Source organism: Lithobates pipiens, unplaced genomic scaffold, assembly GCF_037356315.1.
Source record: "Lithobates pipiens isolate NorthernLeopardFrog02 unplaced genomic scaffold, aLitPip1_a1.2 Scaffold_28, whole genome shotgun sequence".
NCBI classification, from domain to species: domain Eukaryota; kingdom Metazoa; phylum Chordata; class Amphibia; order Anura; family Ranidae; genus Lithobates; species Lithobates pipiens.
This window is the reverse complement of record NW_027507789.1, coordinates 43,833,832-43,858,772: the sequence shown is the minus strand read 5'-3', so window position 1 is coordinate 43,858,772 and position 24,941 is coordinate 43,833,832. Positions and strand designations below refer to the sequence as shown.

Genomic DNA, 24,941 nt, shown 5'->3' with positions numbered 1-24,941 from the left:
AAGGTGGGCAAAAATATATTTGATCCCTCCCTCTTCAAATATCAACATTCTCGGTTCTCAGCTTGATAACAATTTGCAATGCTAAATATGACATAGAGCTCCCTGTGGAGACATGGAACTGCAACTTCGAGCAACATGCTATTGAAATAATTAGCCCAGCATGCTATCTAAAGTAATTTTGTGGAAATGATTTGACAGATGTAAATCTGTGCCTTTACTAGCACACAGTTTCTTGTACAAAAGTGTTTTTATTGAATATACATATCAACAAGAACATACAAAAATAGTAGTGGACATATCATGTAAACATATCTACATAAATTTCAGGTATCAAAAGAATATGGTAGTTCTGGACACAGAAATTTATACACATTCCTGAAGGTTCAGGGGCGGTCACACGTGACCATCAGGTCCTGACCGTGTGGTAGCATCCTTGACTATGCTTGTGTGTGCTTTAGTTTACACAGCCATTTGTAGTATATTGGTCAAGAAAGGAATGTAAAACAAAACATTTCAAAGAAGACTACGTGAGGCTAGGTAGCATATTCTCCTATGCAATAAAAGTGTTTTCTCACCATGTGTCCAGTCCCAAAAGGAGCAAGCCCGTGGGACGAAAAATCAGAAGAGGAGAGTGGAGAAAGGGGGCATGAAAAGAGGAAAGGCTGAGAGAAAAGTAGAGGTAATGGTGCAGGGGAAGGAAGAGGCGTAAGAAGGTTGTTAGTCCCCGGGTGGGGGTTTTGGAGGCATATTAGAGCGAGAGTAGCGCTGGATCGAATCGGGAAGGGTGGATATGCGTCACCCAAGGTTGCCATGTCCGGAGGAATTTATCATGTGTATCCGATAATACTAGCACACAGTTTCTAAACTCATCCTTACCACACATAGTGATCAGGTCCTGTGCTAGTTGTCCTGTGGACAGATTCTCCCACTTGAGCTGTGGCTCTCTGCAGCTCCTCCAGAGTTACCATGGCTGCTTCTCTGATTAATACTCTCCTTGCCCGACCTGTTAGTTTAGGTGGACAGCCATGTCTTGGTAGGTTTGCAGTTGTGCCATACTCTTTCTATTCTCGGATGATGGATTGAACAGTGCTCCATGACATGTTCAAAGCTGTGATAAATAATTACAACTCAAAAATACTTAACATGCCTCTTTTTAAATACCTTGGACTGTCTAATTTCCATAAAGGGGTCATTTGGGGGCTATCTGTATTGTCCTGGCATTTTGGGGTCAGTACATCAGGATTTATTAATTTTCAAATAAATATGCCATTGTTTGTAGACTCTATAACTTTCAGACAGACTAAATAATATACTGTAAAATATGGGTTATTTTGCAGAATACATCTTAGCCTATTTTTTTTTTTTTTTTTTTACAATCTGTTTATTGTTTCAAGCGTACAAGAAAAGGAAACAGAGCCAGGGGGTCTAACTCATGCAGGAGTAGACCTTACTAGAAAAAAAATAAGAAAGAAAACAAGAAATGTGCTTGTCAGTACAAAAGTATGTGTTGGCTCATGCTAGATTAAGACCAGGATAGGTAAAACAGATAACCCAGGTACCCTTAACCTAAGGATCCATACAAGGGTGTCAATTCAGATCCTCCCTATCCTCAAATGCAGTCTCACTGAAAAGCAGAAGCTATGTAGTAGGATTATCCTCCAACCATTTGGACCATATCTTGTCGAATTTTCGGAAGCAACCCCTAATAGCATAGTTAGTTTTATATAGTAGAAGCTGGGAATTTACTAGTTGTCTCCAGAAGGTAATCATTGGGGACAGTGTCTTTTTCCAGTGCAGCGTAAACGCTTTTCTGGCGTAAATAAAGATCAGGAGTCCAGTTAGCATCCTGTTAACGTTGGTGTTTGTAAGATCCTCAACCAATCCCAGCAGGCACATTTGGCCTACATTTTTGAAGAAAGATTATTTATTTGCAAAATTTTATAACAGAAACTAAGAAAAACATGTTTTAAAAAAAAAAAAAAATTGGTATTTTTTCATTTGTATAGAAAAAAAATAAAAAAAATAAAACCCAGTGGTGAAAAAAAAATGGGTTCAGTGTTGCATGACTGAGTAATTGTCATTTAAAGTGTGACAATGCTGAAAACTTAAAAATGGTCTGGGCAGGAAGCTGGGTGAAAGGGCAAAAGTGTCTGGTATCGAAGTGTTTAAAACATTACCCAACAGCCAATAGTATTGGATGTATAAAAACCATTAAGTCAAGTAATACTGAATAAATAACTAATATACAACCTCAAAAAAAATGTGAGAAACTGAATAATTAAACATAATTTTAGACATCAGTTGGGTTAAAAATCTGTAATAATAGTAAAAACTATAATACTACATCCTCATTAAAATATGCTAGCAGTATTACCGTTTGTTAACCCAATCGATGAACTGAAATAGCATGTTTTATCATTAGGATTACTTTCTTGACAGTTCTTCACAGAGTGTAACGTTAATGTAAGGGTTGAGTTTACCATACGGGTTGAGTTATGAAAGCAGTAGATACTGTTCACTTCACAAACTCAATTCTTACAGAGCTTAGTAAATAAGACAAAGCTGTGTTCCCTTTAACTACTCAATCATGTTCAAGTGAAAAAAAAAAGGGATACATTTGGATAATTGATGACTGAACACTGCATCACCGTTATCAGTAAGCTAAGTGAACATTCATTTTTGTAAGTTAACAGTCTCTACTGTTCTGGCAAAGACTGAGTTAAGGCATTACCTCGTGTAAATCCCTAATTCGCAAGCTCTCCTCAGTCACCATATAGAGTTACTTCTTAAAACTCTCATGGTGACGGGATAATTGCCTATTTTAAAACCATCCATTCTCACTCTTCTATGGGTTGGTAAGATAAAGTCTTTTCTTACATCCTCTTGTGAAAGAGCTTGGGACATTCTCTGTTGGGGATTCTGGAACAATGACGACTCCTACTACCTTAAGCCTAAGAAGGGCTGTGATGAATCATGTTGTGTCACTTTTAAAGAGAAAAAAAATATATGTCTCTTTTACAGTTAAGCAGCAGAAAGCCAGGCCTGGGAGAATTTTAAATCTCCCATCTTTTTCACTTGCCAGTTTTACTGGCTGTCTGACCTGAGCTTCTTTTTTTTTTTTTTTTTTTTTTCAATTGCTTTCAGATCTCTTTTTTCTTCCTCTCTTAGAGTTTCTTACATTTCAAGAAAGAGAAAGCATATCTGGTTGTACTCTTGTATGTTAACAGGTAGGTGCCTTGTTCATTATTATATATTACTGTGACTAGCAGATACTGGGTTTGGTTAGCCTCTTTTGATCATTTTGACAATTCTGAAAAACTATTTTTGTTTTTAGCTTTTTTTCTTACCTTAGGCAACAGTTGTTAATATCAGGTGAAAAATATGAACCGATTAATGTGAGAAAGATGTATGCAAGTGTGAATTTGTTTCAGCTGCATAAAGCTTTCACTAACAGCATTACTCGCAGCTGCCATTTTATGTATGTGCTTAAAGCTATGAGTTGTTTTCAATGTATAGCAAATGTCAGATACCTTAACAATAAGCCGTCCAACTTTGTTCTGCCTTTCTTCCTTTAACTGTTCAAAGGAACACATGTGCTTGTTAGTTACTATTCTTTGTTCCTCATATTCATATACCAAATCTTTCTTTCTTTCTCTTTCTTTCTTTCTTTCTTTCTTTCTTTCTTTCTTTCTTTCTTTCTTTCTTTATTTCTTTCTTTCTTTCTTTCCATCTATCTATCCCTCTATTATGTTATTTGGTGTACATCTGTCTACTATATATTTAAATGCAATACACATGTTTTTATGTACAGGTTGTAATATTTTTTAATTCATTTTACCTTTTAATTTCTGCATAATTTTCAATATCAACAGCGCAAGCACAGTTTTTGGATGTTGCTTAATATTTTATATTATTCTATTTTATCTATCTATCTATCTATCTATCTATCTATCTATCTATCTATCTATCTATCTATCTATCTATCTATCTATCTATCTATCTATCTATCGTATTTGTTATTTGGTGTAAATGTATGGTTACTATATATTTAAACGTAATGCACATTTTTTGTACACAGATTAATATATATTTTTAATTATTTTTACTTTTTAATTTCTGCTTAATTTTGTGCATGTACATCAATGGTGCAAGCACAGTTACATGTTGCTTCATATTTTATATTATTCTATTTTATCTATCTATCTATCTATCTATCTATCTATCTATCTATCTATCTATCTATCTATCTATCTATCTATCTATCTATCTTATGCGTTATTTGGTGTAAATGTATGGCTACTATATATTTAAATGTAATGCACATTTTTTGTACACAGATTAATATATTTTTTCATTATTTTACCTTTTAACTTCTGCTTAATTTTGTACATGTACATCAATGGTGCAAGCACAGTTAAATTTTACTTCATATTTTATATTATTCTATTCTATCCATCTCCTATCTTTCTTACTATATATTTATCTATCTATTATACATGTGAAAATAACATGCACTTTTCATAACTGGATTAATGTGTTTTTTTTATATTTTTACTTTTTAATTTCTGACTAATTTGGTACTATTTATCTATCTATCATTTCTGTTATTGGGTGCATGTATGTTCAACACATAAGTAATTATAGCATGTACATTTTTTAGTAATTGGATTAATGTATTTTTTTACATATATATCTATATCTATCTATATATACATATATATATATATATATATATATATATATATATATATATATATATATATATATATATATATATATATATATATATATAAATATCTATCTATATCTATCTATCTATCTATATATATATATATATATTTATATTTTTATATATATAGATAGATAGATATTTTTTTTACATTTCTGCCTAATTTTGTACATGTACATCACTAGTGCACTAGTGCATGCACATTTCTTGGAGCTTTTTTGTCGCTGTTGCTGCTGTTGCAAAATATATTTTATATATTATTTTATTTATTGTTACTTATTAGATAGTTTTAAATTGATGTGCTGTACATAATAAGGCTCCATGCACATTGGCTTAAAAATTGCTGCTACTACAGGAGTTTTGTGTTCTGCCCGTAGAAGAAGCTCAATGTTATCCTATGTGTCCATTCACATTAGGACGACTTGAGGCATATTTTAAGCTCAATGTTTAAAGGCAGGAAATAAAAACCCTTCTGGTTTGTGTTTCTGATTGGAGCTTTCTGGCAGAAAAAAAAAAAACACAAAATCTCACCTAAACATGTCTAAACTCTGTACAAAAAATGCTCTATATGAGCGTTTTTTTCTTCTGCCGAGGGAACTGACACTTTTTGTAAGCCTAATGTGCATGGAGCCTAAAGAAAATGTGTGTATTTATATCTGTTAATAGTCTTAACTTTTTGATATCGTTCATGTTTAAGAATTTGATGAGCCTTTATGAGCATTTAAATTTGCATTTAAAATTAAATGATGTGAGAAAATCAATTTAACATGAAATAGACAAAGACATGGGTTTAAAATTCCATGCAGCATTTTCTTTTTATAATTTAGCACATGTGTTGTCCTTTGTTCAAAATATGAAAAATTATAATTTTTTTTTTACAATGTGTTTGCTACACTTTTACATTTTCAGTGCTTTGTATCAAAAAGGCATTTATTTGCTCATTGGTGCATCAATCTTTATGTCCTTTGTTTACATATTTCACAAAGTTTTTATTGGGGGATTGAAAGTATTAAGTATAAGTTACACCAAACTGCAGACAAAAATGTAACCGACATACAATCTTAGGTGAATATACTATATAGTATATTTCCACTTTTGTAGCTAAATTGGGATAACACCTACTTTATGTTACATGTTCCCATGCACTTTTTGTAGCATACATTGCTACACGCTATTACGCTGCTTTCTGAAGCCTAGTTCACACAATGAGATTATTGGACAGATTTTTGTCCTTTTTTTTTTTTTGCATGCTACTCTCCAGATCAAAAATGAAGAGGTTACTAAAGTACAAAAATTCTGGTACGACACAAATACAATTTTGAAAGTGATGTAATGTATTGTATTTCATTTGTATTGTATTTTCAGAAGAAAGCTGTACTGATTCAATTTATTAATTTATTAAATTAATTTATTAAATCTATTGTTTTGCATAGAAATTTGGCATTTTATATTGCAGGCCTGTAATCCTTAATAATAACTCACTTAAATCTGTCCAAACAAGAGTCTAGTAGACATCCCGGGTATGATAAAGTTTGAAACATGAAATCATAAATTATAATATAATACATAACTATAAAAAATAATAATAGAATAATAATAAAATAAATTTCCCCACAAATCACTATCACTCTATTCTGCAAGTGTTCTAATTTACTATTGCTGTTTTCTAGCTTGTCTAAAACGGCTTTTGACATACAGGGATACTCTTTGGTTTCCATGGACGTTCTCAAGTTTCCAGACAGAAAGAACAGTATACATAACATAAAAGTGCAGGCAGGGCACTGGACACAGCGGTGGGACATCACAAGATCCTGGGGAAAAGGTAACTTACCTGGACCAGGTTTCCGCAATGCAATCCCGAGTGTGGCTGGGGTAATGAAAATTAACCCTGAGCCCCACTTGGGAATACCACCAGGGAGGCTAAAGTTTCAGAAGTTGGGCTTCTTGCATTGTATGTTAATGAAAGGAACCTCAGCCTTTCCTAACAGGCAGGAATATACTCACTCATGCAGTTGCCTGGCCCTAATATGATGACACAACATGGAATATAGGGCTAAAGTACAGGGCAATAGGGGAGATTATGTGTGTCAGAATAATTACATACATATACTTATACACTGTCTTAGGGGTAGAATATACCGATAATATGTTAATACAATGGGTAATGATTATCAGTGAAAAATCAGTCTTAAAATGTCTTAATAATGCCGCACTGGGGGGGAGCCAGTGTAGAGGAGCTAGAAGAAGACTCTGTAGACAGACAAGGAGAGAAGACGTTTGGAGCAATTTATTAGTAGTATTAGGTCAGCTGCTCACAGGACGGTTAAAAAAATGCATGTAGTAAGTCATGCTAATCCCACTCTGTGGAGCCCAAAGGGAGTACCCTTGTGCCTGCATCCCTGAGAGTCCAATCAGCAGCTCGTATGGTATCCAGCCCTGGCAGCTTAGTCCGGGCAGAGGGAATGCCCAGAAGTGACGTCATCCCTGAGCCTCCAGCAATCTTCTCTGGACTAAGCTGCCAGTGCTGGAGGCTCAAGAATGACGTCACTTCCGGGTAAGAAGCGGAGGAGGTGGCTTTGCGTTTGGAGCATGCATGCCCTGAATGTGAAGCCACCTCCTCCTCTCCTTACCCAGAAGTGACGTCATCCCCCATCCTCCAGTGATCTCTTCTGCCCAGACCAAGCTGCCAGTGCTGGATACCACCAGTATGAGCTGCCAGCTGAACTCCCAGGGACACAGGCACAGGGGGACTCCCCTCGGGTTCCACATAGTGGAACTGGCATGACTTACCACGTGCTGTTTTTTAACCCTCTTGTGAGTAGCTGACCAAGTACTACTATTAAATTGCTCCATACATGCTGCACTTAGAGACGTTGTGTCTTCTATCCTTGTCAGCCTGTTCTAGGCCTTTCTATTGGGACAGACCGGCTCTGACATGCTTGAGGCCATAAGGCCTTATCCTGGGAAACATCTAAAAGGCAAGCATAAGCTGTCAACAAACTTAACATGTGGTATATAAGATATGTAGGCACCCTACAACTAGGGAGGTGCTACAGATGCTAAGCAACAAAAAAAAAGAGAATATAGTGCAGAAAGAACAGTCTAAAAGCACAGTGTAAAACACATAGGGAAAGAAAAGGTAAAGAGGGAGTGATGGGTAGAGTATGTAGAGGTCTTTTTTTGTTGTGCCCTATTATTAATCATAGAGATATCGCTGGCTTATCAGTTCCTTCTGAATCCAAAAAGCTTTTCAGGTCAGAAATATTTTTAGAATTATTTGGTGGAGGGGGGGGGGGGGGGTGTCTAGCTGACCTTTCTTATTTTAGTGCAGTGTTTGCTGACTTCCTTTTTTCATTTCTTGGAAAATTATTTTTTCCCTTTACCTGGAAGGTCTTCTAAGTAACAACAAATATAAAAATGGAAGCCCAACTCTGGCTTTCCCCTCAAAGGGCCCCCAGACAGTATTTAATGCATTTATTTTTAATACTGACCTTTTAGTCTTCAAGTCAGGCACACAATGTCACACGGTCCTCCTTTCTGCCTCTTTTCTGTGCTGAGCAGCATTGATGGGCTCACACCAGTTCCGCTCTCTAGTTCATTACACTATGAGTGCACTGTGCCATGGTGATGACTTCTCAGGGGGCGGGTCTATGACGCCCAGCATTCACAGTATGTCCTCAGGCTTTGCACTCATGTAAATATACAAGACTGAGGACATCTGGTGGTGAAAAATAATTATAGCCTGGTACAGTGCTGGAGAGGAGGCAGGTGAGTATTTTTTAACTGTTATGGGTTGTTTTACTCTCAGTGTTTTACTACAGGCATGGAGTGGGGTTTAGTTGTCTGATAATGAAAGGATGGAGCCGAGAATGGAAGCTGAATTTTGGGTTGCACTGAGTGTGATTTATTAAAAGAACAGATACTGCAAAGTATTTTACAAAGCTTAGTATATAAGTCAAGGTAGTATTAAATGTGTCCCAGTCATGTGCAATGAAAATTGAAAGGCTAGAATTTTTTTTTGCACAGTTGATCTTAATGACACTCTCAGTAAACAGTAAATTTTCAAAGTAAATAGTCGCTACTCTTTTTATAACTCAAGCATATTGCATGTACATACGTATCTAGATCTATGTACTAAATATACCAGGCATAAAGGAGTTTGATCAAAACAAACAGAAAATATGCAAAAGGCATGTATTAATATGATATACATTTTAATGTATTTTTCTTTTTTACTTCGATTTATTTGAATCCGTAACATTTAAAATTCAGCAATCAAGACATCATCATTTACAGCATTCTAAGTTATAATCATATTTTTGCCACATACAGTAGGTATATTTCATGCCTGTAGTAAAACACTGAGAGTAAAACAACCCATAACAGTTAAAAAATACTTGCCTATATTATATTGTGTTTACAATTTAAAAACAATTTTTTTTGCTAGAAAATTGCTTGGAACCCTCAAACATTATATCCTAGAGAATAAAATGGCGGTGGTTGCAATACTTCTTGTCACACCATATTTGCGTAGCGGACTTTTTTTTTTCAAACACCCTAGAGAATAAAATGGCGGTGGTTGCAATACTTCTTGTCACACCATATTTGCGTAGCGGACTTTTTTTGAAAAAAAGCACTTTTTTGAATAAAAAAATAAGACAACAGTAAAGTTATCCCAATTTTTTTTATATTGTGAAATATAATGTTGCGCCAAGTAAATTGATACCCGACATGTCACGCTTCAAAATTGCGCCCGCTCGTGGAATGACGTCAAACTTTTTACCCTTACAAATTTCCATTGGCGACCTTTTAAAAATTCTACAGGTTGCATGTTTTGAGTTATAGAGGAGATCTAGGGCTAGAATTATTGCTCTCACTCTAACGATCGCGATGATACCTCACATGTGTGGTTTGAGCACCGTTTTCATATGCGGGCGCTACTCACGTATGCGTTCGCTTCTACGCGCGAGCTCGTCGGGACGGGCGCTTTAAAAAAAATTCTTATTTATTTTATTTTATTTATTTTTACACTGTTTTTAAAAAAACAAAAAACATTTTGGTCACTTTTGTTCCTATTACAAGGAATGTAAACATCCCTTGTAATAGAAAAAAGCATGACAGGTCCTCTTCAATATGAGATCTGGGGTCAAAAAGTCCTCAGATCTCATATTTGGACCTAAATGCAATAAAAGAAAAAAAAATTGTCATTTCAAAAAAATTACAACAAAAAAATGTGCCTTTAAGACGAATGGGCGGAAGTGACGTTTTGACGTTGCTTCCGCCCCTGCTATGGTATGGAGACGGGTGGGGGCCATCTTCCCCTCAATCGTCTCCATCCGCTGCCGATGGCTCCAGTAAGCAGCAGAGAGCGCGGGAGAGAGCGGCGGGAGGGGGGGTGGCCCCTCTCCCCCTGCCGATAATGGTGATCTCACAACGAATCCACCGCAGAGACCACCATTATCGTAAACAGGACCGACGGCTCAAAAGATGTATACCTCGGCAAGTGGTTAAGCACTTTAGCTTCCTTTACCCCCCTCATGACAAGTCAATTTTTCGCAATTCGGCACTGCTCTACTTTGGCAATTGCGCGGTCATGCAATGGTGTAAGCAAACTAAATTTATATAATTTTTTTCACGCAAATAGAACTTTCTTTTTTGGTGGTATTTCTGCTATAACACATATCCAATAAACAAAAAACAAAAAACTAATTTCTTTGTAAATTTTGGCCAAAATGTATTCCTTGGCTTGCATGAAAGTTATAGCATCTAAAAACTATGGCATACACACTGGAATTTTTATGTATTTTTTTTTACTACTACTACTACTACTACTACTACTACTAATAGAGGCATTCAGCGACTTATATTGGGTCTACGATAGTGTGGTGAGCAATCTGACACTAGCTGAAGCTGGGAGGGAACTGAATAACTGCCACTAACATCTCCAGTGACCAGGGCAGGACTTAGGGTGGTGGGGGCCCTGGGCTTGAGTCACTTTCTGGCCCTACCTTCTATACATTACTATATTTATCTGTGGATATCGCACGCACCCCAAGTTTAGGAGGGAAGTTTAAGGAAAAAACTTACATTTAAATGCCCATCAATGCAGCCTTATCAGTGTCCATCTGCAGCCTTGCCCATCCATTTGCAACCTTGTCCAGTGTCATTTGCAGCCTTGTCATTGCAGTCTTGAAGTTTAAAAATGGCGCCGCCGAGATACAGAGTCCTGTGTATCTCGGCGGCTCTCGGGTCCTCTCGCAGTCCCAAGCAGAGCCGAGAGTAGCCGAGTGTACTCGGCTTGGCTCACAGTCACGTCCAGTCCCTGTGTTATGACTATCATAGAGCGGGACTGGGCGTGACTGTGAGCGGAGCCGAGTACACTCGGCTATGTATCTCGGCGGGGCCCCCTATTGTGCGGGGCCTATGGGCTTGAGCCCAGTCAAGCCCAATGGTAAGTCCAGCCCTGGCAGTGACCCTAATACAGTGATCAGTGCTAAAATTATACACTGTCACTGTACTAATGCCACTGTCTGGGAAGGGGTTAACATTTAGCGTGATCAAGGTGTTAAATGTGTGCCTAACAATGTTTATTGTGTTTACTGTGTGGTGTTTTACTAAGCAATGTGCCGTTTTTTAGCACATTGCTGCTGTATGGAGAGAGCCCTGTGTTGTTTATCACTCCAGGTGGCTGTTCCAAAATATCACCCCCCCTCCCCCCCGCCAATTTAGGGTGGCTGCTGAGTATGCAAAATATATGTGAGTAAAAATAATCCGGATGGCCGCACTGCAAGAAAATACCTTTACTGAAGACATAGTCCATAAAATATACAGCCGCTGATGTGTTTCACACCACTCCTACTGGTGCTTAATCATAGCATTATGATTAAGCACCAGTAGGAATGGTGTGAAACACGTCAGCTGCTGTATATTTTATTCTGATTGTATGGACCATGTCTTCAATAAAGGTATTTTCTTGGACTGCGGCCATCCGGATTATATTTGCTCACCTGTCGCAGTAAATGTACTGCTCCAGGTGGCAATGGTTAATATTATAATCTAATCTTGTTTTTCTTGTCATTTATGTAATTTTATTACCCAATCATATTAGAGAAAGAAAGTATCTATCTATTTATATATATATATATATATATATATATATATATATATATATATATACACATTGCTTTATTTTTAAATGACTTTAGGATATATAGTATATAATTATAAATATATAGTATATAATTATAAATACCTTTTTTTTAAGTGATCACATCATTTCTGTTCTCAGCTGCATAAGGGGCTTAGAGGCTAGGGGTGAAGAAACAGCAGTACACAGAATTTCCAAGTGAATGGCTGTGCAGGGGGGGGGGGGGGGGCATGTCATCATAAGTCTGATCATTGGAAGAGATGCAGGCTGTTCAGCACAGCCAGAAAACTGACCACACTGGGATGGATGTGCTCTCATGCCTAATGTGGTCAGTTTGAAGCATTAAAGCAGAGGACTGACAGGAACACCAGGGATTTCACACAAAAAAAAACAATACAAAGAGAACAGGAGGATACTTTTTTAACACAAATACATGGTACAACATACACATATCAGGAATATGAAATGTTGGAGTAACATGTTCTTTAACAGCATGCGTTATGATGTCTATAGTAGATGCTGGGAATACAGCGACTGCATGTACCACGTAAGCATAGGGTGACGATGGGACAGAAGACCAATTAAAAACAATTGGTTATTTTTTTAAGTTGAAAGTGAACAATGATCCTAGAACTAAACCCATAGATTTAATGGTTTCAAAAAACAGTTAGGGTACTTTCACACTGGGGCATTGCCGGCGTTAGTGGTAAAGCGATGCTAGTTTTAGCGGCGCTTTACGGCTGTTATAGCAGCGCATTTCGCCCGCTAGCGGGTTGCTTTTAACCCCCTCTAGTCACCAAAGAAAGGGTTAAAAGCACTCCTTCATTTTAATGGACAGGGCGTTTTGGGAGCGGTGAAATCTGTGGCTAGATAGGACTTATCTCACTTGCATATATACACTCTAGGGCCAATTTTTGACAGCTGCCAACCTATTATGTCTTTGGCGTGTGGGAAGAAACGCACTTAAAATGGAAGTACACCCATTGATTTAACAGTTTAAAAAGCAGTTAAATTTCCGGCATATGCTGGGAATGTAACTGTCACATTGATTGTGCTCTCAACCAAACTGTCAAACCATCCAATGGCTGGTGTCATAACCGATCACATGTGCAGCATCATGGCAGTTGTAGATTAAACAGAGGCCAAGATGGCAGCTTCCATGGCTGAAAACAATAGGAGGGTTTACTTCTGCTTTAAAGTTGAGTTCCATCCGAAAGTGAAACCTCCGCTTATCTGTCTCCTCCTCCTCTCCGGTGCCACATTTGCCACCTTTCCGGGGAGGGTGGAGCAGGTACCTATTCTTGCCAGGTACTCAATCCCCAATTCTGAGAGATCTTGCTATCTCAATAAGCATGGCTTACAGGCAATGGTGGCGGCTGCACCCAAGAGCCAATGGACACATCGGATGGGGTGCCAACATCACTGGATTCCAGAAGTGTCCTAAAATGAAAAGTCAGCAGCTACAGTTTATGTAGCTGCTCACTTTGACATTTTTGCTGAGGGGGACGGAACCCCGCTTTAAGAACAGGGAGAACATACATACTCCATCCATGCAGGTAGTGTCATGACCATGATTTGAACAGGGTCCAAAGTGCTATAAAATCCTTTTTTTCCCACAAATAGAGCTTTCTTTTGATGGTATTTGATCACCTCTGCAGTTTTTATTTTTTGCGCTATAAACAAAAAAAGACAGACAATTTTGAAAAAAAAGCAATATTTTTTACTTTTTGCTATAACAAAATATCCCTCAAAAAAAAAAAAAAAAAAAAAAAAAAAATATATATATATATATATATATATATATATATATATATATATATATACATTTCCTCAGTTTAGGCAGATATGTATTTTTCTGATTTGATTGGTTTGTGCAAAATTTAGAGCATCTACAAAATAGGGGATGGTTTTATGGCATTTTTATTTTTATTAGTAATGGCAGCGATCTGCTATTTTTATCTATTATCTATTTATTTTTATGACTGCGACATTATGGCAGAAACTTTTGACACTATTTTGGGACCTTTGTCATTTATACAATGATAAAAATGCACTGATTACTGTGTAAATGACACTGGCAAGGAAGGGATTAACCACTAGGGGGCGATTAAGGGGTTAAGTGTGTCCTAGGGAGTGATTCTTACTGTGCGGGGGATGGGCTTTGACTCAAATGACAGTGATCACTGCTTTCGATCACAAGGAGTAGCGATCTCTGTCATGACACAGGGCAGAATGGGGAAATGCCTTGTTTACAAAGGCATCTCCTGATCTACCTCTCTGTGACACGTTCGCGGGCACCCGGCGGACATCGAGTCCCCGGGACCTGTGGTCACAGAGAATGCGGCTTGCCCGCAGTGCCGCCTCTCGAATGGGACTTACCTGTACCCTTTTTTACCCACCCATGCCAATCTGCTGTTCTTTCCTCCATTCACCGATACAGCACTAAAAATAGTGCCTGTATAGCGCCTGTAAAGAGCCGCTCCTGTCTCCACAGTGTGAAAGCCCGAGGACTTTCACACTGGAGAAGTGCGCTTGAAAGGACGTAAAAAAAACTCCTGCAAGCAGCATCTTTGGAGCGGTGATAGAGCAGTGTATCCTTCACCGCTCCTGTCCATTGAAAAGAATGGACAGAGCGGCTATACCGCCGGCATAGCGCTGCTGAAGCTGCACTATGTCAAAAGTGATTTTAGACCAACTAGAAAACAGCGACAATAAATTAGAATCACTTGCAGAATTGAGCGATAGCGATTTGTGGGGAAATTCGTCATTAAACACTAAATCTAATGACAGCGACAATTCTGCAAATGAGCAAATTTCTGTGTTTTTGGATTTGATTACATTATTGAATCATTTTTATTATTATTTATTATATTATAAATTTTATCATATCCAGGATGTCTGCTAGACTCTGGTTTGAACAGATTTAAGAGAGTTATTCCTAAGAATTACAGGCCTACAATACAAAACGCCAAATTTCCATGCAAAATAATTGTACCGCTTTCAGCACCTAAAATCAGAACTAATCATACCGCCAGGGAGGTTAAAATCAATGAATGCTTTCACACTGGGGCAGTGCGCTGGCAGGGCGGTGAAAAAACGCCCCTCTCCATTGAAATGAATGAAAAGCTCTTCAAAAGCACCTAGAAATCTCTACAAAGGCGCTCAGTGTTTTACTGGCAGTTTAGAAGCTCTTCAGTGTGAAAGGGGCCTTAGAACAAATGTACAATCAGACTATCCAATGCACCAATGGACAACCTGGAGAGAGGACATATTACTGCAAGAAACATGAGCTCATACCTCCCAACTTTTTCAGATGGGAATGAGGGACACCTATCAGCAAAAGTACGCAGGCATAGGACACACCCCTTGCCACGCCCCTTAAAGGGGAATTGTACAAAAAAATAAGATTGTTTAAACCCACAAGTGCTTTTTTTACTACTACTATTCCTTTATATTGGCTTTTGGAATTTACAAATGCAGCAATTTAGGAATCAGATGAATAGTTTAGCACTGGGAAACACTTTAAGCCCTTGTACAAACGGTTGGACATTCCGACAACAAAATCTGTTGGATTTTGTCCGACGGATTTTGTTCGAAACTGGTGTTGCATACACATGGTCAGACAAAGTTGTCGGAAAATGCGATTCGTTCAGAACGTGATGAAGTTATTTCGTTACAACGGGACTACGTTCAGGCTAGTAGCCAATAACTTTGGTCTTGTAATTTGATCTGAGCATGCGTGGCACTTTGTCCGATCGGAATTCTCTACTAATGATCAGACAAAGTCCGATCGGACCATGTTGTCGGAAAATTTTATAGCCCAGCTCTAAAACTTTGTCGGTCGGATATTTGGACGCAAACAGTCCGATGGAGCCCACACACTGTCGGATTATCTGACAACGCGGTCTGATCGGACATTTTCCATCAGAATGTCCGACCGTGTGTACAAGGGCTAAGGCAGATAAAAAGTGCATTTTATATACAAGTATATAGATCAGACCAAAATGAAGGACAAATGAGGAGGAAAGAGGGACAGAGGGACATTACTCCAAATCAGGGACAGTTGGGAGCTATTACCCAGTTTCCCCTAAAATAAGACCTAGCGTGATTGTCGACGTTGGCTGCAATATAAGCCCTACTCCCCAAATAAGCCCTAGTTAAAGTCCTTCTATGTCTTATTCTCAGGGTAGGGCTTACTTTTGGGGAAAGAGGATGGGATTTATTTGGGGGTAGGGCTTATATTGCAGCCATCACCGACACTCATGCTAGGTCTTATTTTAGGGGAAACAGGGTATGAGCTCCAGAGAGTCTTATGACTCGCCTATACAGAGTCTTTGCCCCTGCCACCTTTTGCTTGCTGTTGGATTTTGTTAGTGTCAAGAGAAAAGTCAAAAAATAAATAAAAAGACTTGGATTAAAATTATAATGATTTTGTAGCTGCCCGCTTTTATTCCACTGCCCCAAGTAAATCTTGTAAACCTCTTGTGAGCCTGCCTGTATGTATCACAGTCATAGAATCCCATGTCATTGCCCATATCCAGCCAGCTGAGTCACATCCCTGCTGGCTCATTAGTATTACAGTTCTTATCAGCAGAAACCTGCGACCCTGATGGAAACTGATATTTATAAATGTTACTGAATCTGAATAAGGTGGACTCCTGTCTTGCAGAAAGCCTAACCTTATGCTGCTTGGTATGTTTGTACATCTGACTGGTGAGCTTTACTGACATTTTACATCTAAGCTCTCTGCCATCCTTTAGTAAATCTTTTCTACTGACATGTCTACTAAAACTGGTGGAATTCTACTCTGCATTCCATATCCTCTCCAGAGATCGAGGGTCTTAACAGCCTCTTACTGCCTCTTTAAAAACAAAACTTTCCATCCTCATGATAATAATTTTTCCTAATTTTATAATGTATAACTGAATTAATATAATTTTACAATTATCAAACATCATTTTATAATCACTGTCCCACATTACCAGTTGTTTAGTAATCTGGCTTGATTATTTATTTTGCTGGGACCAGCTAAAATTTAGATTTTAATAAAATGAATTACATACAAATATTCATCTTTCTTGCTTTATTTTTTTCTTTTTCGCTCTCTTTTTCTTTCTTTCTTTTTTTTCTTTCTTGCTTTCTAAGTTATTGGACTTATTTCTGCTCAACTTTTATTTTTTTTACGGTATAACATTTTTCTATGTGCGTCCCAAAACACACGTAACAAACATCCGTCTTAGTAAATACAGTATTGTATGGGCTTATTTTTTTTTTTAAATGTTTTTATTTCTCACAAAGATGTACAGTTTTCCAATGCACAAACAGTTTTCCTTTGTTCGGTACAATCATTTCACATGTGACATGCGTAGGTAATACATAAAAGTTCCTAGTCAATTATAGAGACTGTTGCCATGTAGTGATATGGTTGTTTTTTTTTGGGGGGGGGGCGTACCAACAAACCTTTTGCAATTATATATATTTGAAGATATATATGACACAGGCCCAGGAGGGAGATGTGCAATGTAGTGCTACACGCATGTGTCAGATGCATTGAGCCAGCGATCCCAGACTTTGTTATATTTTGCAGGGCACCCTCTATTAATGTAGACTTGTTTTTTTATAGGGCAATGTGCTATTAACCTCAGTCTTCCAGTCAGATAGTCTAGGGGAAGTCTGCCTCATCCAAAGTTTAGCAATTGTTTTCCGGGCGGAAAATAGGGTCTTGTGCATAAAAGTTTTGGTGTATTTGTCCATGTCATCATCTGGAAAAATACCCAGTAGGCACGTTTTTGGGTCTAGAGTCAGCAGAGACCCCATGTTGTCATGAAGGAAATATACTGTTTCCAGAAACCCTGTATTTAGGGGCAGGACCACAGGAGGTGGTATTATGTGCCTGTTTCTCAGTTACATCATAGACATGTGTAAGGTTGTCCTTGATTAAATTTAGCCATTCTTACAGGCAGTGGCGGCCGGTGCTCAAAGTTTTGGGGGGCGCAAACAATTCTGAAAAAACCCCATCAATTGCAGCCTCACTGTACCATCAATAACAGCCACTGTGCCATCAATTGCAGCCACTGTGCTGATCAATTGCCGCCACTGTGCCATCAAACGCAGCCACTGTGCCCATCAATTGCCGCCACTGTGCCATCAAACACAGCATCTGTGCCATAAAACGCAGCCATTGTGCCCATCAAATGCAGCCACTGTGCCATCAAACGCAGCCACTGTGCCCTTCAATTGCCGCCACTGTGCCATCAAATGCAGCCACTGTGCCCCATAAAATGCGGCCACCGTGCCAATCAATTGCCACCACTGTGCCCATCAAATGCAGCCACTGTACCGCATAAAGTACAGCCACTGTGCCCACCAATTGCCACTACTGTGCCATTAAACGCAGTCACTGTGCCCATCAATTACCACCACTGTGCTCATCAATTGCCACCACTCTGCCCATCAATTGCTCCCACTGTGCCCCATCAAACACAGCCACTGTGCCATATCAAATACTGCCAGTGTGCCCCCCACCGGCCTGCCGTCTGCACTTACCTGTCTCGATGGAACAGCTCCTCTATGTCGTCTCCCGTCCTCTCTTCCCGTCCTTTGCTATGATTGGTCTCCTGGCGTCCAATCACAGCGCCTGGCGTTTCAGCCAATCAGGTGACGAGTAACAAATCCGAGCACCTGATTGGCGGAGAGGCGGTTTAGTGTTAGGAAAGCGAATATTCATTTGTTTTTCTAACACAGCTGAGTGACTTGCGAGTGCTCAGCATGGTGTTCGCAGGTCCGCTTTTTTGACGACTATTAGAGCCTATGGCTCTAATCAGGTGCTTCAAAACTACCCCCCGCCGCTGTAATTCAGGTGCCCTGTGTCCGAAAAGGAGCCGGGCGCAAGAATAGGGGATGGCAGCAGCGACCATAGATGGATTCATGCAATGCATGAATCTATCTATTGGTGCTAGAAGGGTGTCAGGAGAGAGGAGGAGGCGCCCGTGTGCCCTTATGGACGCACTGCCACTGCTTACAGGTGTGAGGTATGTGCGGTGTAGAATGTATATTTGGGTTAGTCTGTCAGATAGTTTGGGTGAGACAGCTTTGCTTGTGTCCAATGCCTCATTCCAGTCTTCGTCCTCAAGGTTCCCTGGACCTCTTTCCATCGTGTTTTTTTTTTGTAGGCTATTTTCATTGATGAGGGAGTATGTAGCATGTTGAGAATATTGATATTAATTTCTGGGGGTCTTCACTTTTGACCATGTCCATTATGGCAGTGGTCATCAACCCTGTTCTCAGGGCCCACTAACAGGCCAGGTTTGCAAGATAACTGAAATACATCACAGGTGATATCATTTGCTACTCGAATGCTACTAGAATTCTAGTCTGCATCTCCCCAAGGTAATACATAAAACCTGGCCTGTTAGTGGGCCCTGAGGACAGGGTTGATGACCACTGCATTATGGGATTCTGTGTGGGGTTAGGTATTCGATTCTGGGAATAGGGAGTGACTAGCATGTTGGACTTGTAGGCATCGGAAAAAACATGCGATTTGAGAGTACAAATTCTAGTTTTAATGCATGGAATGCTTTCAATGTGCCATGAGTGAGTAAGTGTGAGAGGTAAAAAATTCTGCTTTTACACCAGGCCTCTGAATCTGGTACATCAAGATTTCTTGGAGTGTTTTATTATGCCAGATGGGAGAATAGTCATTATGTGTAGGTATGTCCAGTTTGATAGAGGCCAGTCTTCATATCTTCTTATAATGGTTTAGGAGGGAGTTGTGTTCCTCTTTTTTAGTAATACCTTTGACGCCTGCTGCTATAGCGCAGATGGGGTCAGTTGTCAATTGGGCTTAGGCAGGACATAGGAGTAAAGTAAATCTCTTCCTGTCAGTCTTTTCTATATGGAACAATTGGAATAGTTGGGATGCTAAGCCCTTGTACACACGGTCGGAGATTCGGTCGGAATTTGTCTGATCGGAGCGGTTTGTCGGATAATCCGACTGTGTGTGGTATGCATCGGACTGTTTCCGTCGGAATATCCGTCGGACCAAATTTTCCAACTTGCTGGAAATATTTTCCGACAAACTGCTCCGATCGGACATACTCCGATCATGTGTAGAGAATTCCGATCGGACAAAGTGCCACGCATGCTCAGATCAAATTCCTACATCAAAGCTATTGGCTACTAGCCTGAACGTAGTCCCATCGTAACGAAATTACGTCATCACGTTCTGAAAGATCGGATTTTCCAACAACTTTGTCCGACCGTGTGTATGCAACAGTTTCGGACAAGATCCGTTGGACAAGATCCGTCGGACAAAATCCGACGGATTTGGTTGTCGGAATCTCCGACCGTTTGTACAAGGGCTTAGTAGTATAGACCGTCTGGTAGGGCCGTACTGGCCAGATCAGTGGGGTTTTTAAGTAACCGCCATGCCAGTTTATGCCTATTCTTCCCTCAAACATAAGGTTTTAGAATTGCATCTATGGTTTTGAAACATTTCAGTGGTAGATACACAGGAGTGTGCCACAGTACATATAGAATTTTAGTAAGGAGTATAATTTTAATGAGGTTGATATGACCTAGTACTCTGAGAGGGAGACATGCCCATATTTGTGTTTTAATCAGGGCAAACAGTAGATCCACGTTGAGAGAAACATAATCGACTGGTGACCTAGTAATGCTCACTCCCATTTGATACTATTTACTCGCTGTAGGGGCAATTGGGTCTGCAATTCAGTTTGGGAAGCAAAATCAAGTGGGCGAATTTGTGACTTTTCCCAATTGATTCTGAGTCCTGAGAATGAACCAAATTGTTCAATTGTTCATAGGGCTTCAACCAGGTATGGGCATTGTTCACCAGGGAGGGACATTGTTCGCCAGGGAGAGGCATTGTTCGCCAGGGAGGGGCATCAATCTGCTAGATATAGTAATGTGTTATCTGCGTACATGCTTATTTTTTCTTCTAGGTCGCTCATGCATAGCCCCTGTATCAATGGGTTGCATCTGATGGATATTGCTAGGGGTTCTGTGGCTAGGGCATACAGTAGGGGGGGAGAGAGGGCATCCCTGCCTGGTGCCTCTGGAGAGTTCAAAGGTATCTGACTGCCATCCGTTGGCCGTCACCCTGGCCACTGAGGCCTGGTACAGCAAGCGGATCTACCTAAGAAATGTAGGGCTGAAGCCGTATTGTGCCAGGCATTTCCACAGGTAGTTCCACTTTATGGAATCGAATGCCTTAGCAGTGTCAAGTGTTACCACTACTCTCTCTCCATTGTATGGGCTTAGTACAATTTTTTTTACATGAAATATATAATAAATGATTGCATGCTAGTAATTAAAGATCTATACATATAGAGTATTGCATGTATACATGTATTTCAATGCTTACCTTTATATGTAGTACACAACAAATAATTGTAATTAAATCATGCAAACATAGATAGCAATATTTCTATATTTATTGTATTTCTAATATATGTATGAACGCTCATATTAATACTTTTCTGCTGGTTTGTTTTGGCACTTACAAGAAATTGTTTAAATCACTGAATTCAATGTAAACTATGTAAATAAATATATACTACTTATTGGTTTTGCATACATTTCCATTATATATTACTACTGCAACTTGAAATAAGTTTCACTTTTGAGATGGTTTAATAAATATTGTTCTTTCTAAAATGGTTCAGAGATTTAAGATGTGAATGCAGCAATACATCACCAAAATTCCAATCTTTAGTTTGATTCCATTAGAACAACACGATTTCATATAAATATTTTATTTATATGCAACTTTTCCATCACAGTACAGTATGCTACAGAGAGAAAAAAAACATTTTATTTAAAAAAAAACTTAATAACACTTAAAATGAAGTTAAAGCTCATTGTTGGGAAAGTCAAATGTGTGGGTGTTTTTTTACCCTCTGACCCATAAGAACTCTCTTTATTATTATTATTAATACATAATTCTCCTGTCTGAAAAATATCTTATATAAAGTGCAAGTGACATCATTATTGGGTGCCCTGATTTTCAGCTTCTAGTTGTGTTGGCAAAAGTAACCTGCAGTGCAAATTAATTCCAACCTACCGGTAATTAACAAATGAGCTGGGGAGGGGAGGGGGTGGGGGGGTATTGAGGAAACCAGTCACTCAGTGGTGGCTGGTGAAGTTTTAGGATGGGGGGTGCCAGGCAACACCCTTCCTTTTTGACCCCCCATTTGGCTAAAATGAGCATGGTTTCAGTGAATAGTGGGTATGACTTAAATGGGTGTGGCTCCAAGGGGATGTGGTTAACGTCTGAGATGAAGAGGGATGGAGGGAGAGGGAGGGAGGGAGAGAGGGAGAGAGGGAGAGATGGAGGGACAGCAGGTCCAGATCCTACACAACAATAGAAATATTTGTATTCCATAATGTTTAACAATCAGCAGATAAAGATACTCCAAACACCTGATGTTGGAGCTTCAATCTTCATGGCACCATGGTTGTTATGGTGTCAGGATGATTGAAGCGCATTATTTCTATTATTACATTGTAATATAAAACAAAATAATTCAACTCACTATAATGCAGAATCAGTGGGAGCCCTGAGCATGTCACCTGCCATGTCGCCTGCCACCAGATGCCATCAGGTGGCCCCAGCAGAGTCTGTCCATACATCAGGTGCCCCCAGCGGAGTCCGTCCTTACATCAGGTGCCCCCAGCGGAGTCCCTCCATACATCAGGTGCCCCCCCCAGAGTCCCTCCTTACATCAGGTGCCCCCAGCAGAGTCCCTCCTTACATCAGTGTCCCCAGCAGAGTCCGTCCCTACATCAGGTGCCCCCAGCAGAGTCCGTCCCTACATCAGGTGCCCCCAGCAGAGTCCGTCCTTACATCGGGTGCCCCCAGCAGAGTCCGCCTTACATCAGGTGCCCCAACAGAGTCCCTCCTTACATCAGGTGCCCCCCCCAGAGTCACTCCTTACATCAGGTGCCCCCAGCAGAGTCCCTCCTTACATCAGTGTCCCCAGCAGAGTCCCTCCTTACATAAGGTGCCCCCGGCAGCAGAGCCCTCCTCACATCTGTGCCCCCAGCAGCGGAGTCCTCCTCACATCAGTGTCCCCAGCAGAGTCCCTCCTTACATAAGGTACCCCCCAACAGTGGAGCCCTCCTTACATCTGTGTCCCTAGCAGCGGAGTCCCTCCTTACATCTGTGTCCCCATCAGCGTAACCCCTCCTTACATCTGTGTCTCCATCAGCGGAGCCCCTCCTTACATCTGTGTCCGCATCAGCGGAGTCTCTCCTTACATATGTGTACCCATTGGAGTCACTCCTTACATCAGTGTCCCCAGCAGAGTCCCTCCTTACATAAGGTGCCCCCGGCAGCAGAGTCCTCCTCACATCAGTGTCCCTCCATACATAAGGTACCCCCCAACAGTGGAGCCCTCCTTACATCTGTGTCCGCATCAACGGAGTCCCTCCTTACATCTGTGTACCCATCAGCGGAGTCGTTCCTAATATCAGTGTCCCCATCAGCAGCAGCGTCCTCCTCATATGTGTACCCATTAGCAACAGAGTCTTCCTCACATGTGTCCCCATCAGCAGAGCAGAGTCCTCCTCACATGTGTCCCCATCAACAGAGCAGAGTCCTCCTAACATGTGTCCCCATCAGCAGAGCAGGGTCCTCCTCACATGTGTCCCCATCAGCAGAGCAGAGTCCTCCTCACATGTGTCTCCATCAGCAGAGCAGAGTCCTCCTCACATGTGTCCCCATCAGCAGCAGAGTCCTCCTCACATGCCCATCAGCAGAGCAGAGTCCTCCTAACATGTGTCCCCTTCAGCAGCAGAGTCCGCCTCACATGTGTCTCCATCAGCAGAGCAGAGTCCTCCTCACATGTGTCCCCATCAGCAGAGCAGAGTCCTCCTCATATGTGTCCCCATCAGCAGAGCAGAGTCCTCCTCATATGTGTCCCCATCAGCAGAGCAGAGTCCTCCTCACATGTGTCCCTATCAGCAGAGCAGAGTCCTCTTAACATGTGTCCCCATCAGCAGAGCAGAGTCCTCCTCACATGTGTCCCCAGCAGCACAGCCCTCCTTCACGCCGTGTCTGTCTCTGTCCCCTTCAGCGACAGCTAGTACCCGGCTTGCTCCGTGTGTTCAGCGAAGGGGGGGGCCTCCCCTCTCCACTGAGCAACAAGAGGATTAGTCCTCAAGGCAGCAGCCATCTTTTTGTAACCCACCGGAAGTGATGTCTGGTCTCACACTGAGAACAAAGCACCCGGCCGTAGTGATACACTACGGGCCCCCGGCAGAAGCTGTTTGGCACGATGGACTGCACCACAAAGCAGCTCCAAACCCCGCAAATGAAGCACCTCACTTTTTTTTTTGTGACTGCCTGGAGGGGGGTGGATGTGGCGCGCAGGCCGCCACTGCACTCAATGCACAGCTGGCCAGGTTGGGGTGACTTGTCTCCTCAACAGAAAATACTGCCACTACAACAGTTAGCAGACAACATTTCTTGATGAATTAAAAGTAAAAAGAGCCCACAGATTTCCTGTATAAAAAAATTATCCAAGCATTTTTTGTCCCTGCCTAAATAACAACTTTAAGAGTATTATGTTTATATTATGTTATTAAAAAAATGCGGGCACATAAACGCATTTTATAGCATCAAATATTTAGTCAGGTAACCATGTTTTGCTTGTTTGCTGTACACTAGACAAAATTGAATGCATGAAAAATGATTTAGAGAGCATATCCCAACTCATGCGGCTTCAAAAACAACATGTATCATATATAGGAGTATCCTGCAGAGTTTATGGATACAAGTAAAGAAGAGACTGGAACTCACCCAGGGAATATTCTGTTGGCTTTTACTTCACAGTGCATTAAATGCAACCTGTGGTTTAATGAGAATCCGCTCACTTTGTTGGACAGTTTTAAGTAAGCCTGTAATGCTATAAATATGACCATGTATTCTTACTTGGAACACAGTGAATATTTGCTTTTAAATCATAAATATGTTTTTGTCCCATGATTTCACTCTAAAGCCTTGTACACACATAGTTACATAGTAGGTGAGGTCGAAAAAAG

The 24,941-nt window shown here is 40.3% G+C and overlaps 1 protein-coding gene across 1 annotated transcript in view; it reads left to right on the top strand.

Annotated features, from left to right (window-relative positions):
• The first annotated feature begins 2,756 nt into the window (after window positions 1-2,756).
• Window positions 2,757-24,941, top strand: part of ASIP (agouti signaling protein) — a 135,369-nt gene continuing 113,184 nt past the window's right edge. The window contains exons 1-2 of the mRNA XM_077459154.1: window positions 2,757-2,855; window positions 3,169-3,227. Of these exons, the coding sequence (XP_077315280.1) occupies window positions 3,218-3,227 (10 nt within the window). The 5' untranslated portion in view covers window positions 2,757-2,855; window positions 3,169-3,217. The remainder of the gene's footprint in view (window positions 2,856-3,168; window positions 3,228-24,941) is intronic.